Genomic DNA, 17,502 nt, shown 5'->3' with positions numbered 1-17,502 from the left:
TCTAAACAGGATGTTATTTGGTAGTCACAGCTATCAAATCTTTCTTACTATGTGAGAAACCCTCCAGTAGTTATCAGCGTTTCCCCTTCATATTTAAACTTGCACTGGAGCTAATGAAGTAAATATGTCATGCAAATTTGCCAACAAAAAAAAAAATTAAAATTTTTATCCAGGAAGCAAAAATAAATTGAAATAACTTCAAAAAAAAAAGAAAAATTTATACATGAAGCAGGGTCCAAAAATTGGCTGCAACTTTTGTAACACTAGATTGTTAACTCAACAAATCGATATTATCTCAAATTATAGAAAACTACTGCTGTCTGAGCAAAATCTCTTGATACATTAATGAATTGGGGAGGAAAGAATCCAATATTAAAATCATTTTTTTGCTTTCTCTTAAAAGCTGTTATATAAATGCCATGCACTTCTGTTTTTGAAATATAATTTCACACCATTTTAAATTTTATAGTCTTATATATACATTGCTATTCTAAAGTAAATTTACTATAGTTTTAAGTTCAAAAGATCAATATTATTCTTGCTCCTGACACCACATAACTTTTATTCCCAAAATTAAAGTTAAAAAAGCGTGGTGTGGGATATATGTGAAGATTTTCCAGAAAAAAATTGACACTTATAATTAAATTCTTGGGATTCATTATAATTGGTCACATCAATTAAATTTTAATTACCATTATTTATGCAATCGGCCACTCACATGATCATATTTGAATCTTTAGCGACAATGCTTCTGTAATTAAATTACAATAGTTTCCTTATTATTGCTTGTCATTTCAAAAAAAAAAAAAAAAAATCTTTGATTAATGGCTATCAAGAATCATTTTTTTGCTTTCTCTTAAAAGCTGTTATATAAATGCCATGCACTTCTGTTTTTGAAATATAATTTCACACCATTTTAAATTTTATAGTCTTATATATACATTGCTATTCTAAAGTAAATTTACTATAGTTTTAAGTTCAAAAGATCAATATTATTCTTGCTCCTGACACCACATAACTTTTATTCCCAAAATTAAAGTTAAAAAAGCGTGGTGTGGGATATATGTGAAGATTTTCCAGAAAAAAATTGACACTTATAATTAAATTCTTGGGATTCATTATAATTGGTCACATCAATTAAATTTTAATTACCATTATTTATGCAATCAGCCACTCACATGATCATATTTGAATCTTTAGCGACAATGCTTCTGTAATTAAATTACAATAGTTTCCTTATTATTGCTTGTCATTTCAAAAAAAAAAAAAAATCTTTGATTAATGGCTATCAAGAATCTCCTATTTGGAGTTGCTGATCTTGAGAGGTCATTTCCCCAGATAGTCTCACCTTCCCTCCCATCCAGGCCATTAGATACTTTTTTTATTTTAGGCAATTATTTCTGGCAAAATTGTCCGAAGCTCTTAAAATTCTAATGATGGTCTTTTAATCTTCCTTGCCAGAGTCTGGTTTTAGTCACTGGTTGCCACCCACTCTAGAATTTTTGTACGTAGTTCTTGAATGGTTTGTTGACTGATACATCCAAGAGCTGTAGATAAAGTTCAAGACCATTGGGAATAATGGCTACATCGGTCTTCACATCCGGAAGTTGTTTTACTATTTCAGGTCTAAGTGTCTGCAGAAATGATCCCACAGGAGGAGAGCTGGCTGTCAAAATAAAGCCTCTGGTGTTTGTCCCAAACTGTTCTAATTCAATCTTGAACCATTGTAGTATCCATCTGTCCCATTTCTTGAACTCCTTACATAAATTCTGGGGAAATTTCCCCCTTCTGCATAGTTATCTTTTTGAATATTATGTAAGGAAACAACTGTCTTAATTTCCAGTAATTGCAAATGTACATCACTGTTTTTCACTTCCAGTTATGTGCATTATCATGGAGTGTTATTTGGCATAACATTTAGTTATTGCCGTTCCTAACTGGAGGAGCGGCAATAACCGTGGTTTTCATCACGTGATGAAAATCCATCACTTTATCCTCAGTCTTTCGACATTCTTTGGTAAAGGTATCTTTCGACAAAGGCAAACTTCAAGAGAAGAGAATATCTGAAAGTGCCATAACATTCACTACTTGTTTTATGCTTTTTACCTTGTGCAAGGCATATGTGACACTTTATATATTTTTTGTAAAGTCAGGGGTACGACTTATATTTAGGAGGAGGAAGCCATATTTTATTGGAGATCCCACACAAAGGGAGAATATTATACCATGGAAGAGTGAAGATTTTATATATATATATATATAGGACATTTATTCTGTATAGTTATTGGAAGACAAAAGATCAAACTAAAACAGCTTTGTCATGGAAAGAACAATATTATTACATACCTTTTTAACATTATTTTCCAGATGTACTTTTTTTGTATCAGTGCCACAGGACATGACAGAACTTGTGGATGAAGGTTGCTCTATGGCAAAAGAGACCTGTATGAAGTTGTGATCTGCCTTACCAAGAAGAGAACCGATATCCACAGCATACTTGAAAGGAGAGCTTGTTAGGGGAAAAAAAATTGTGTTGGCAAATGGAAGAGGAGTAAAAAATGTGGATCAGGCAATGGTGATATTGTTACAAATGATCTGAGGCAAGAGATTTAAGATTAATTTTAGGCATTGTGTAGCAAAAAAGTGTGCATGATATTGCAAGAAGGTGAAAGTAAAAATATCTGGAATATGTGGATACTGGAGTGTTTTTCTGGGGTGGGAAGGTAGGAATGGCTTCATGTGAATAAGATGAGAGAGTGTATAATATATAATATAATATATTGCAGGGCCAAGTGCAGGCTACAAAGAACCATGATAATTCTAGGAATACTAAAAGTGTGCTAGTTTCTCTACATACAAATAAATACCAAATAAAAGGATTGATAAATTGAATCAATCAGAAGATTATATTTGAGAAAGCTAAGGAGTTGCACCCTTATGCATAATTCATGGAAATGGTATTGATGGATTTGAAAGAGTTTAGAGTAGAGGTGGAAAGGAGATATTTAGCATGATGTTTCTATATAGGCTAGGAAATGTTTTAAATCAGGATTAAATTGACTTAACATATCCTGCTCATCATTACTTTCTTTTCTCAAGAAAGAAATGAGGCATGAATAGTAACACTAAAATTTTCTATATTATCCTATTCCTGCCCCCAACACACACTGGTAAGTAATGTGAAAAGATTAGTGTTTTGATAGGATGGTAGTTTTAAGAACACCATACTAGATTGTGTTTTTACATGACACGAGTTTTGCCAAAGGTGAAAGTTGATTATATAGAGAAACCCCTGTGGAGAATTCATGACTAAAATTAACACACATGAACCACAGTTGTAGGTTTATTGAGATTGTATCCATTTAGAGTGGCTTTGTTTTTAATTATTTCCAATTCTTGTTTCAGAGAATGCTTGGAGGAGTCAGATTTTGCTCCAAGGATTCTCTAAAACAAGAATTGGAAATAATCAAAAACACAGCCACTCTAAATGGATACAATCTCAAAAAATCATCAGCAACTTCTCTACACATCAACCTAGACAAGAACAAGCCAATAGGATTCCCGTCCCTTATATCAAAGGCATCTCCTAACGGCTCTCAAAAATTATGAAGAAATACAATCTTACTGACACATACAGATCCACAATCTTTCACCTTCGCCCTATGAACCTGGTGTATACGAGGTTCCATGCTCCTGTAAACTCTCTTATTATGGACAGACAGGCAGATCAGTTTTTAAATGCATTTCTGAATATCAAGACAATATCCGCCTCATCAAACTGCAAAAATCAGGCCTCGCTCAACACTGAGTTGAAAACTCACACCACAAGATCCACTGGAAAAAGACAAAACTCCTACACAGATCTTCATATAAATATGAATGCTTATAGAAAGTGCTGAAGCCCTATTTCACAGACCAAATCTAAACTGCAATGATGTTCTTGCCATCCCTAAAGTATGGGAAATTATGTAAAAATACTTAACTGTAATCTAATTTAAGTTCAGGCCGCAACGTGCCACTGCAAGGAAATTATATTCCATTGTACGTACGCACCCTATCCTTTGTGTCATTCCTAGTATTGTTCTACTGTACTGATGATGTCCTAAGATACCTAGGAAAAAATATTTACGTAATAAAAAGGTAAAAGGTTGGCAAAGACTTCTGTTTCCCATTAATGGTAGGTTAAATTTGATTGAAATCAACTGAATTCACTGCCCATTTAAGATGGGAAATGTCTCCTTGTGTTTTTCAAACTAATTACTCTGGAAAAGTCTATCTCTATCTAGAAACTGAATGGTAGAATGGAGAGTATTTTTACAAGTTGCTTACAATGCACATACAACTAGTTTTAATTCTGATCAGCATTTTTTTACCCCTTACCCCACAATAATTTCCATCAGCATGTACAAGAGATTTCTTGTATGATCTGTGTTTCTAATGCGTCGGTGTGCTTTTCACTGGAGTACTGTTCCTACACTCATGTATTGTACCGGTAACAATTGAAACATTTGTTGATTAGCTTGATTAAGGCAATACAATTAATAGCAAAACTCAAAAAAAAACTTTCCTTTCACCCTAGTTTTAATCATAATTAATTCCAACCATATAATTATATATATATATTTTTAATTTATTACCTGATCAGGGAACTTTCTGATGCTTTCCACTAAATACTGATATGATTTCCAGTCTCTTGCCACCACCTGACCCATTACAGGAATAACATTAAAGGAGTAAAAGTCATAGAACCTTAAAGGGAAAAAAAAAAAAACTTTGGAAAGGGAATATTAGCAAAATTTTTATTCACTATATATATTACAATCAATCACAGAAATTTGAGTCTTCTGGGTCAACAAATTAATATAGGGGTAATTTGGGTATGAGTCTGAATGTAGTTCATTTTTGGCGCATTTCAAGAAATGTGTGTGTATATATATATATATTACAATTAAGCACAGAAATTTAAGTCTTCTGGGTCAACAAACTAATGTAGGGGTAATTCGGGTAGGAGTCTGAATGTAGTTCATTTTTGGTGCATTTCAAGAAACGTATAAGCATGTGTATATACAGAGATCAATTCCACTTTAGATACATGAAATCTGGCATTTGGGATCTTTTATTGAAATCATTTGACAAAAATCAATCTGTATAATGACCTGGTGGAAAAGCTTTCTATAACTACCTCTGATCCAGAATATTTAACCATGTTGCTGCCAATATGGATAAAATACATCACTCCTCTACACTTTGTATCCATCATATATTCCAATGGAATTACAATTTTAATATGCACTTCACATCCATGGTAACCTGGACGCGTGTGTGTGTATGTATATATATATATACACACACACACACACGTCTTGGCCAGGTGGGTGGTTAATTATATAGTAATACACCATTTTACCATTTCTGTGTGGGTGGTCTGAAAAGTTCTCAGCCTAACAATGAAAAATCGAATTTACAATTTCAAAATTATTTTTATTTTTCAACATAATCTTAAGACTAATAGATTTATTCCAGTGCCATTATCCTGTCCCTGTAGTGGTTCTCAGTAAGATAAGATCTTCAAAATACTCCTCTACAGCTGCAATCACCTCTTGATTCGAAGAAAAACTGACCAGCGAGGAATATTTTTAGCTTTCGGAAGATGTAGAAGACATAGGGAGCCAAATCTGTAGGGTGGATTTTCCAACAATTCATAGTGCAGATCCCTTAATTTTCCCATTGCCAAAACACCTTTGTGGACAGGTGCATTGTCCTGATGATTCGTTTCTTCTGCAAACCAGGTCTTTTCTCAAAAATTTTTTTGTCTAGTCTGGTTAAAAGATCTGAATAATATTCCCTGGTTATTGTTTTACCCTTGTCAAGCTAATTAATAAACAAAATGCCTTTAGTATCCCAAAACACTGATGCCATGACCCTATCTTCCTTGTTGATGCATAAAGTTAATTTTATTCTTGTTAAAACGCTTCAAACTTTCATGCGAGTGCGTTTTTAATCAGCATGGCACCCATCTTGCACAAAGCTTTTTCATTTGTAATTCTTCATGTATAATCTTCCTTGTTGATGCATAAAGTTAATTTTATTCTTGTTAAAACGCTTCAAACTTTCATGCGAGTGCGTTTTTAATCAGCATGGCACCCATCTTGCACAAAGCTTTTTCATTTGTAATTCTTCATGTATAATATGTCCTACACGTTCTTTTGAAATGCCTAGAGTCTCAGCAATTTCGTGCACTTCAATTCACTGGTCATCCAATACTATATTGTGCACTTGATCATTGATTTCTGGTGTTGTTACACTTTTTGGACGTCCTTCACATGGATCATTAAGTGCCCATGAACTTCAAATGAATTTCCTTTGGCATTAAACCTTCTTTTACAAAGAATTTTATAACCACACAATACTCAATTTTATCCATTTCAAGGGATACAGACAACACTTTGGCTTCTGACAGCTGTATATGTATATATATATATATATATATAAAAAAAAAACTACTTGATAGAATGGCTTGCAATTTCACATGGATGCTTATGATAAATGTACCAACTTAGGGGAAAAAATCTTGCCATTTATAGTCGAGGCTGAGAACTTTTTTCAGACCATCCATATGTGTATATATAGAAAATATACACTACTTTCTGGACTAATTAAATCTGGATAATGAACCTTATCATGTTTTTGCATTATGGTATACTATGTGAAGTCAACAACCTCTATATACAAGCAGTCACGTGAAGATACTTCATGCACACACTTTGCTTGCTTACACTTGGATAAAGGATTAAAACAACCATAATTAATTTCTTATATCTAGAAATAGAAACAAGTGACATCTGAATAATTGCAATACAATACAATGAGCATTTATTATAAATAAACAGGATTTTTCGAAACTGGTATGAAAAGAAAGACAGTAATGAATACGTGTGTTGACAAATGCCAATAAATAATAAGTTATCTGATATAGGAATACATGCAATACTTGCCTTTCTATCAAAGGATTAGTGACATGACTGAATTCAAGACACAAGAATCTTCCACCAGGCTTTAAAACTCTCTCAGCTTCTGAAAGAGCCTATTCACAGCAAAACTTGAGTTAAAGAGAAATCAAACATGATAGATATATTAAAATGAAAGAACATTTAAGACTATCTAAACTGAATATACAGATCCAAACATCTTTTCCACTCATTTCAGGATAAGGTGAAAACTATTTTAATAATCAGTCTTTAAAAAAACAATTTTTAGTTTGAAGTGATTGTAACAAACTACCTTTTCACTATCATTAAATAAATTGGAAAAAAAAAAAAAGGTCAAGAGAAGTCTATCAAATGTTTTGATTTTACCAAAAATTATATGGCTAGCAATTAGTGTATGAAAATATTCTTTCTCATGTGTTTTCAAAACCGATACAATAGATCGGTTTTGAAAAAACCAAGCTGCAAGGACCTGTGTAAACTCTGCTGGATGTTCACAGTAGTAACACATGGGGAAATCTTTCACAGCATGTGAAAATTTCACCAGTCTATTTCAGCTGCCAGGGTATAGTAATAAAAACTATCACTATACTCTGGCAGCTGAAATCTCAGTGAATTTTCAGTGAGAGCTGTGTTGTTTGTTCTTGAGATTATAGTATGTCTCCTGTTAAAATTTAATAACTTAATTACTGTGTAAGACTGGCTGACTATACAGGAGGGGGAGGTCTCTTGTTGCTTGGGCATCAACAGATTAGGAAGGCAGCCTATACATAGATATTTTCAAATTATTGTTAACAATGGTAAGGTTACTTTCACTAAATATTTGCATCACATGCATTTTTCTTCCTTAACACATGCACACACTCATATCTACACCCTTATTAATTTCCTGATCTACTTTTCAGGCTAGGTCTAATTAAATTATATATATATCCATTGAAACCTCTTCCATAACAAGATTAACATCTTTACTCTATTCTGGCAGGATTTTCTGGATAGGATGCTAACAGGAAATATTTCGCAGATCTATTGCACTGCCTAACTTTGATATTCAACACACAAGTTATATTACATTAGTAACATCCACCTAACAATAACAATGCACTGGTCCACCTCTTTGTGCATTCAAAGCTTGCAGATTCCAGAAGGTGTCGACCCTAACCCATGTCTGCATGGAGTAGGGTCAACACCTGGAACTGCTGATCCTATTCCAGTTCTCACACCCCAATTCTAGCATATCACACCCCCATTCTAGCATATCCCACACATGTTCAATTGAGTTACAGTTAGCCCAGGCAATGTGGGGAATTCATCATGTTCCTCCAGCTACTCAGTAGTTGTACAAGCCTGATTACAAGTTGTGCTGTTAAAAGATGGCACTGTGGTCAGGGTAGACTTGCAGATATGGATGGAGATGGTCAGCTAAGAGGTCCATGTAGTGTTCACCATTCAATGTTTGTGAAATGATAACCAATGGACCTAGGGCATGCTAGGAAAAAGTTTCCTATACCATAACACCACCTCCATTGTCTGTTGAACCCCAATGGAGGAACCAAGGCATAGGGCTTCATGCTATTTATGCCAAATGTGAGCCTTTTGAATTGAAATGAAGGAAATGAGTTCCTTTTGCAAAGCTAACTTTAGTTGAACAAACTAGTAGGAATGTTAATGATATCAAAGGAATTTGATCCAAGTGTAGAACTTCAGGATTAGGATGGGCAGTAGTTATCAGGATGAAATATAGTTGGATTTTTTTTTTTTTTTTTTGGTGGTGGTAATCTCATTTAAGAGGTCCAAAAAATAAATTTGCTTAGATTTAGATTGGATTTGAAGACTTGCAAATAGTCTTTTGGAAATACATAAGAAGAAAGACTGTTCCAAAAGACAGAAGTGGAAGAAATGAATGAAGAGACAAAAAATCTGTTCCGTGGTAATGGAGTTCATGAAGGTGAGTTAAATAGCTGCTACGAGTATTTTTCTTAACAGATTTAGAAGGGAGTGGAGGAATTATTAATTGCTGAGTGGTTAGAATATCTGCTCTCCAGCTAAAAGGCTACAAGTTTGAATCCTGCTGTGGTTATGGATGTTTGTGATTCTGTGAAAATACTAGTGGTAGTGTTGGATGGTAGATGGCATTGGTGTAGATCAGTGATTTTCAACCTTTTCCATAATACTAAAATTCTGTGGCACACTAAAAATATATTCTTTTATTTTGATGATCTGGCAAAAAAATAGGCATAATTTTGATTGATTTACACACACAGGAAGAGGGAAGACCAGACTAATAATAAATAAATGCACAAATTACAATTCTTTCAGTTAATTTGTTTTCATAAATCTCGCGGCACACCGGTTGAAAATCGCTGGTGTAGATGATGGTAGCTGTCGTTCATTGTAGTTGGTGGATTAAGTGGTGTAGGCAGAGAGTTGTAGAGTAGGAGGTGTCACGTAATATTTTTATTTTTTTGACACTGACGAGGTTTATTATCCTACAGAGTATTTACGTATATATACATGAAACATATTTTCTGTACAGTACAGTATAAAATGCAGAGATTCTTTATAAATATGCATATACATCTTATAAAAACTAAATATTTATCCACCCTATTTACATATAGATTGGCATGAATGAATGTAAATACAATTCACTATACAATGCAGTGATACAACTCACAGTTCAACGGTAATAATAATGGAATGATTTTATGTTATGCATAAGTTTTCTGCATTTTGTCTTGTTTTCTTTTTTCTCAATATGTTTTTTTTTTTTTTTAAATACAGATATTTTACTTTACAAAAATTCAGTATGCAAGTTACTGAGTACATTCTTTTTGATGATATACTTGTTTGTTTGGGTGGCATTCTTCTGCAGAGCTTATCTGAGGAAGATAATAGATGGCAGAGGTTTTGTTCAATTCCCATTGTGAGCCAGGAGTAGATGTAACTGTTTATAATATGTAGTTGGAGACAGATGTGTCTATATATATATATATAAATGCTTTTTTCCAGTTAACGTGTAGAGGAGAGTGCACATACCTACGGACTGACACTGCTTGAGCACAGTTTAATTACAAGGACACAAACATGGGTTAGATTTGGATTTGGCATGTGGAAGATGTCCCTGTAATGGTGTTTGAGAGAGGTTTCTTATAGGTTTGTGTGTGAAAGAACGTAATTTCCCTCTAATTTTCAGTCTTGCTATAATTATATAGAGTCCGTTTCAGCTCTCTATAGGTCCCTAGGTTTCTGTTGTCGAATGGCAGTTTGTTTATCATGTCAGGTGTGTAGAAGTTAGTGCTAATAAAAAAATCCTTAATAAAAGTTATTGCATTACATTCTTGATTTTGTCAACAAAACAAAATCCTGAAAATATGTTACATCAGGAAAGAGAACATGAAACATAACCTCTTAACTAATCCAAAAGACCCCAGTGCATATTCAACTAGGTCTCATTAAAAATATTAAAGCAGCTCCAATACTCCAACTACAAAACTGGTAGTCAATTTATGGAAAATAAATTTGTTGGACTACAAATTAGGGAAGTATGAAAATATAAAATTGAAGATTAGTGAAGAGTCTACATACACTAGAATTTAATATACCAAAAAATAAATACCTACTTTTTCTATGTGGACAACATTTCTTATGCCAAAGGCAATTGTGTAGGCATCAAATATTTTATCAGGAAAAGGCAATTCTTCTGCATTTCCTTGTATCCATGATACACCTGGAAAACATGAGTGTACATCATATAATAGTGATCACTATTTCTGTATTTGCAGGATACTAGATGGTGTACTACTGTTAAAGGTAAAAGAAACATGGAATGAATAGCAGATTAGTGGTCTTGGTAGAAGAATGACTGTATGATAGATGTACTACTGTTAAAGGTAAAAGAAACATGGAATGAATAGCAGATTAGTGGTCTTGGTAGAAGAATGACTGTATGATAGATATTAAAACTTGTATAGAGAAGCAGAATCTACAAGGGAAATCTCACAGGATTTTAATCTTAGAGTTGATATATAATTTATAAACTACCTTCCAAGATTGATGGATTTCTAATAAAAGTGCTGCATAAACCAAAAATATATTAAGCAAACAGAATTTCTCCTTAAGAAATAATATAAAGCAACAATGTTATAACAATATATTTTTAAAATGTGACAGGAAAATTTCTCTAAATAAATATAGAAATTTATACGTTGTTGAAGTAACAGCAACAGAAGAAAAAAAAAGTCTACACTTTGCAAAGAGTGGTAACAAGAGGTAGGTGATAATCACAATTACATTACTGCTTTCTTGCAGAAAAAAAAAAAAAAAAAAACATTTAAGGCTATTCTTTCAACTGAACAACCGTAAATGAATGCTTTAAACATTGCATATAGATAGCACTGCAGTGGAAATCATAAAACCTCAAGAACACTGGCTACATTCAAGTTATTAAGAAATTTCCTTGTTCATTATCTTGTTATATGTTTGCTCAAGAAAGGCCTTATATTCTTCTCTCCACTCTATACTAATCAGGTAAAACCAGGCCAATTTAAAAAGACCATTATATCACCTTGTCTCTGCTCACCACCAGAATCTGTAGTTTTATATTTTTTCATCCTTTACCCATAACCAACATTCCAGAGACATGATATTGCTTTTCTCATCATAATGGAAATCAGGTGACCAGAGATGGACACAGTAGTCTACATGTGATCCAATTAAGGCAGGTCTGCAGCAGCATAACCATCTTCTTATCACAGCAGCAATATCTGTGTAGTTTTCAAAACTTTTGCAATGTCCCTTAGAAACTTTAGATCACTTACTCACCATCATCTATAGGTATTGAATCTCATCCACTTTGCTGAGCAGTTTCACCAATATGTTACACTTTTGCATGGAGAGGTGCCAAACCTTGCACTTATGAACACCAAAATGGCAATCTTACCTGTCCAAGCTAAAAGTATACTTCAATTTTTCTGAAGATTTAAGTGAGTAGAAAGGCTTATGTGTTGGCAGCTCATGTTTAGTTTATTTAATGGTTTTAATTTACAAAAGAAGAATAACAAGAAAATTGCTGATTTTGTTGGTGTTATATCAAGCATCTTCAGAGCACAAAAAAAGTTCATCATGATACATAAACAGCAACATTAGTAAATAGTGGAAATAGTTTAAAATTATAATGGACAACACAAGGAACTAAAGTCCTAATTGGCACCATCCATTGTTGGATAAAAAGAGTTAACAAGTGTAAATCTGATCTTAAAATGACTGCCTCTTCCAGATTTTTGGTAACTTAATACAGCATACTTGTTGAGGGTCAGAGAATGTTTTAAAGCTTTTGCTGATTCCAAAAAGTCTTTCTGAATTATAATGACTTCTGTATAGGACTCCCCCCCCCCTCCCCATCTGATCCTGCATGAAAGGGTATCCCAGACATGGTATGCTAGCCCCAACTTCCATACCAATTAATGTCTAATGTATTTTTTACATTCTCCGAGATAGATGCGAACAGCTCTTCCTGTATGTCTAGTAAGCCAGATCACAAATACAGGGCACTTCATATATTATTGGATGTAATAAAGGAGAGCATTTGTCCTTAGGTGAATGGATGAGGGTTGTTAATTTGATATATGGTTTAGATATGGTGAGGAGCTAATATTAATTAATTAAGCACTCTAGAGTGCTTAGTTGCTATATGGAAATCTGTCAAATGTCTTTGTGAAGTACAAAAATATCATCCAATATATATATATATATATACAGGGTGTTCGGGATAAATTTGACATATTTATAATTAATTATATTTTTCCGTAAGTTACATGTATTAACACACACTTCTCTTCATTTAAAAGTTTGGACCCTTCTTCATTCATATACAAGATGTCAGAAAGGATGGATAGCTGGAACCCACCTGAATCATGGAAGAGAATAACTTGTATCATGATGATTCATGCCCGCCATCAAAATAAGGATATTACGACTGCTGCCCAATGCTCCCTGAATACAGTAAAAACAATCAGGCATGAACTAGAGACTTGCAATGGTGACTACGAGGATGTAGCAAGAAGAAAGATCCCTAGCAGACGATCTGATTGCGTTCGTACAGCAGAATTCCTCTCAAATCTGCAGGAACAGGTGTTGAAGAACCCTGGCATTGGAATTCGGGCTTTGTTCGTGGAGTTGCTAACTGTAGTCAAGCCCTGGATAACAAGGGTAGCCAATGGTAGGCCGTATGTATGGCAGCAGGATTCGGCCCCTTGCCACACCTCTGGGAAAAGTCAAAAATGGTTGTCTGAAAATTTCTACGACTTCACCAGTCCAAATGTTTGGCCTCCAAACTCCCCAGACCTTAACCCCCATGGATTATTTTGTATGAGGCGCAGTTGAAAAAGACACCAATCGCACTTCCAGTAATACAAAAGCCCAGTTAATGGATAAAATTAAAACTGTTTTTGCGGCCCTTCCCAGGGAGACTGTAGCATCAGCTTGTTCGAGGTTCCGAAGCAGAATTGAAGCTGTGATCGATGCTAATGGTGGTTATTTTGAGTAAATCTTGTTGATAGTATTGTAATTAACTCTGCCTGTAATGTTTTTTTGTCAATTCATTAAATTTAATAGATACAAAGAAGATTTTCTTTTTCCTTACGAAACTGTCAAATTTATCCCGAACACCCTGTATATATATATATATATATTGGTTGTTGATATCTTTCAGGCAACCAATACCCTATAGACTTTATTCATCTATATTATCCAATCCCACTCATACACCACGTTGCTATATGGAAGTCTGTCAAATGCCTTTGTGAAGTAAAAAAATATCATCCAATAGGTATCACTCTTATCCAGCACATTTGTCATTTTTTCCCTCCTCTAAAATGGAAGAAAATTACTAAATCAAGACTAACTCATCTTTACAAAATCATGATGGCTAGCATAAAAAATCCTATACAATCCAATCCTACTTCTTTTTTTTTTATATAATGAAACCTGTGGTGAATTCATCACTAAAACACATGTACTAACCACAGTGATAACTTTTAATACGTAAATATTTCATCCCAAGTATCTTGGGACATCATCAGTACAGTAATTCAAAACAATACTAGGAATAACATACAGTTAGAGTGCATGATTACAATGGAATCTCAATATGCATGCAGTAACGTCTTATAGAAGTAAATTAAAAATATAACTGAACAAAAAAAAAAAAAAAAAAATTAACATATATAAAGATTATTTTACATAATTTTGTATGACAATTTCCAATACTTTAGGAATAGTAAGAACGTTGTTGCGGCTTAAATTTGGTCTGTGTAGTAGGGCTTCAGCACTGTCTTTATATAAACGTTCATGTTTATATAAAGATCTATGTAAAAGTTTTGACTTTTCCCAATGGATCCTACGGTTTGGATTTTCAACTACCTGTTTAGAGAGAGACCAGATTTCTGCAGTTTGAAAAGACAGATGTGGTCTTGATGTTCTGAGATGCGTTTCTGAACAGAGTTTCACGCAAAAATAAAAGACATTCAACTGTTAAAAACTGACTTGTTAATTAGCTTCGGCATTGTCTCCCTCTTCACGAACATTCCCCATAAAGAATCAGTAGAATTATTAACTCAAAAATTTCCATCTCATATAGTTGAATTATTAAAATTTGTCATTACATCCGGTTACATCACCTGGAAAGGTAAAATTTACAAGCCAGAAGAAGGAACAGCAATGGGGTCTCCTTTATCACCAAACTTAGAAAATCTGTTTCTAGAACACCTGGAAGAAAATATTCACTTCTGAACCCAAACCAAAAATTTGGCTACGATATGTCGATGACATCTTTGCAGTCTGAGATCATCCCAAACAGGAATTACTAGATAAAATTTGTTTTAAAACTGTTTCTAGATAAAATAAACTTTCACCCTCGCATCAACTTTACACTAGAAAAAGAATCTCCACAGGGTATCTCCTTTCTGGATTTACACATTCAAAGAAAACAAGATGGTTCCATCGCCACGTCTGTCTATCGCAAGCCTACATTTTCGGGTCGCTACATTCACAATTCTTCCACTCATCATCCATCTCAGAAATTTGGCATCATTAAATCACTAGTTACCAGAGCACACAAATTCTGCTCCTCTGAAGAATCTCTAAACCAAGAACTAGGAATAATAAAAAATACAGCCATACTAAATGGATATAATCTTAAAACAACTCAAAAAATCATCAGTCACTTTCCCACACATCAATTTAGACAAGAAGTCCATAGGATTCCCATACCTTACGTCCAAGGTCATCTTTCAAAAATTATGAAGAAATACAATTTTGCCACTACTTACAAACCCATCAACCAAATCTATAACTTCTCCTAAGGATAAACTCTCACGCTTCTGCAAATTGTCTTACTTTGGACAGACAGGTAGATCTGTTCAGAAATGCATCTCGGAACATCAAGACCACATTCATCTTTCCAAACTGCAGAAATGTGGTCTCTCTCTCTCAATACGGAGTTGAAAATCCAAACCATAGGATCCATTGGGAAAAGTCGAAACTTTTACATAGATCTTTATATAAACATGAATGTTTATATAAAGAAAGTGCTGAAGCCCTACTACACAGACCAAATTTAAATTGCAACAACATTCTTACTATTCCTAAAGTATTGGAAATTGTCATACAAAATTATGTAAAATAATCTTTATATATGTTAATTTTTTTTTTTTTTTTGTTCAGTTATATTTTTAATTTACTTCTATAACACGTTACTGCACGCATATTGAGATTCCATTGTAATCATGAGCCCTAACTGTATGTTATTCCTAGTATTGTTTTGCATTACTGTACTGATGATGTCCCAAGATACTTTGGATGAAATATTTACGTATCAAAAGTTGTCACTGTGGTTAGCAAGTGTGTATTTTTTAGTAATCCTACTTCTAGCCAGTACTGCAAATATATTGACTGGTGTGTAATTAGAAACATGTCTTAGCACCACTCTTTTACAGTGGCATTATTTTGATGATTTTGTTTTCCTTCCACTCCTTTGGACATTTATTAAAATATCCAAAGAAGTGGAAGAAATCAATCACCAGTATTGCTTTTCCATAAACATTATTCTCTCATTCAGCAGAAAATCCCTTGGACTTCTTTTGGCCTGACTGGCCAATCTCCTCTGACACTGTTTTTCTGTCTTTACCTTTTACTTGTCTGACCTGTATGTTATACTCAATTTGGTCATTTCTTAGTTATACTTCTTCCATAATAACTTTTTCCACACTATTTGCCTAATTTCAACACCAATTGTGGATCAGAAGTGCTTTCACCAATTTACATCCTTTATCAACTTCTTTTCATTGATCATCTTCTACTGGTATTCATATAAGCTGCTTATAGAGCTCTATAATGAAATAAAAATATATTATACTAGCAAGGCCAAAATTAATGCCCTCAAAATTAGTAACAAATAAGTAGTTCACTGTGTAAAACCTAAAGGTTGTTAATAGTCGAAGAATGTTTCACCTTATTCAAAAAAGTGGTACTAACAGAAAAGCAATGTAATAATAAATATGGGTGGTGTGAAAATCTATAAAATGAGGAGTTACAATTGATAATATTGATAAAATTTAAAGAGAATTATTTAGAACAAGTGATGAGATAAGACAGTGTACTATGTTGATGGAAATGCACTAAAAAGGTTAAGACATGACCAAAAGATATGAAAAAATAGGATTCAAATCATTGCAAGATCATACTAACTTTGTACTCAGACCGAACTAGTGCCTGAAACAGCTAGGGTTAAAAAAAACAACAACCTCACTTTGAAATGGAAAAGGGCAGAAAAACCTAAGCTCAAATAACAGTCATGCATTTTGATTCCTCTCACAAGCCACTGAATTCAACTTCTGAGGATATCTACATTGATACCTTCATAACATCATCCTGCACAAAGATTCTCTACATCCTGCACTGATGACCATGGAAATCACTGCCCACTAAACAAGAGCAACCCACTACATGCTTTCTCTGGTCTTTTGTCAAGAAAGACATAAACTGAATAGCTTGGATGGCATCTTTTGAGTACACATGAGGCACAACCATATTAGTATTTTGGAGTGAAGTTTGCAAACCTGTAATAATCTGGGAGACCAAATATGAAACTTTTTTAAAGCCACTTCAGATCTCCAATAAGCAGAGTGGTGATCTTACACTGGATGACTTTCATCGTCATGAATTTGATTGGACTACAAGTAGTGAAAGAGTTGACTGTTGATATACTATATACATTATTTTTTGAAAGAACTATAGCAAAGCTGAATGGACATTAGTTTGCCTGACTTTTATCTGTTTTTTTTGGAATGGACTGAATATAACTTTGCTTTCATGTTATAGATGATTCTGAAAGAGAGAGATTAATAGCACAAGATGAGTTTGAATTCCTTTACAAATTTGAGTACAGTTGAGGGAACTCAACTGTACTCAAAAGATGTCATCCAAGCTATTCAGTTTATGTCTTTCTTGACAAAAG

General features: G+C 33.8%; 1 protein-coding gene across 2 annotated transcripts in view; it reads right to left on the bottom strand.

Annotated features, from left to right (window-relative positions):
• The window catches only part of Coq5 (ubiquinone biosynthesis protein COQ3, mitochondrial), a 97,937-nt gene that overhangs the window by 2,735 nt on the left and 77,700 nt on the right, over positions 1-17,502 (bottom strand). For both annotated transcript variants that reach the window (XM_090412217.1, XM_090412216.1), the window contains 3 exons: positions 10,610-10,716; positions 6,996-7,084; positions 4,638-4,749 (listed from right to left, as the gene is read on the bottom strand). In XM_090412217.1, coding sequence (XP_090268343.1) covers positions 4,638-4,749; positions 6,996-7,084; positions 10,610-10,716 — 308 coding nt within the window. The remainder of the gene's footprint in view (positions 1-4,637; positions 4,750-6,995; positions 7,085-10,609; positions 10,717-17,502) is intronic.

The sequence above is a fragment of the Typopeltis vanoorti genome, chromosome 22 (genome assembly GCF_054136105.1).
Source record: "Typopeltis vanoorti isolate ZY-2024b chromosome 22, IOZ_Tvanoo_1.0, whole genome shotgun sequence".
NCBI lineage: Eukaryota > Metazoa > Arthropoda > Arachnida > Uropygi > Thelyphonidae > Typopeltis > Typopeltis vanoorti.
The sequence above is the reverse complement of the archived record's forward strand: the minus strand, read 5'-3'. Positions and strand labels throughout refer to the sequence as shown.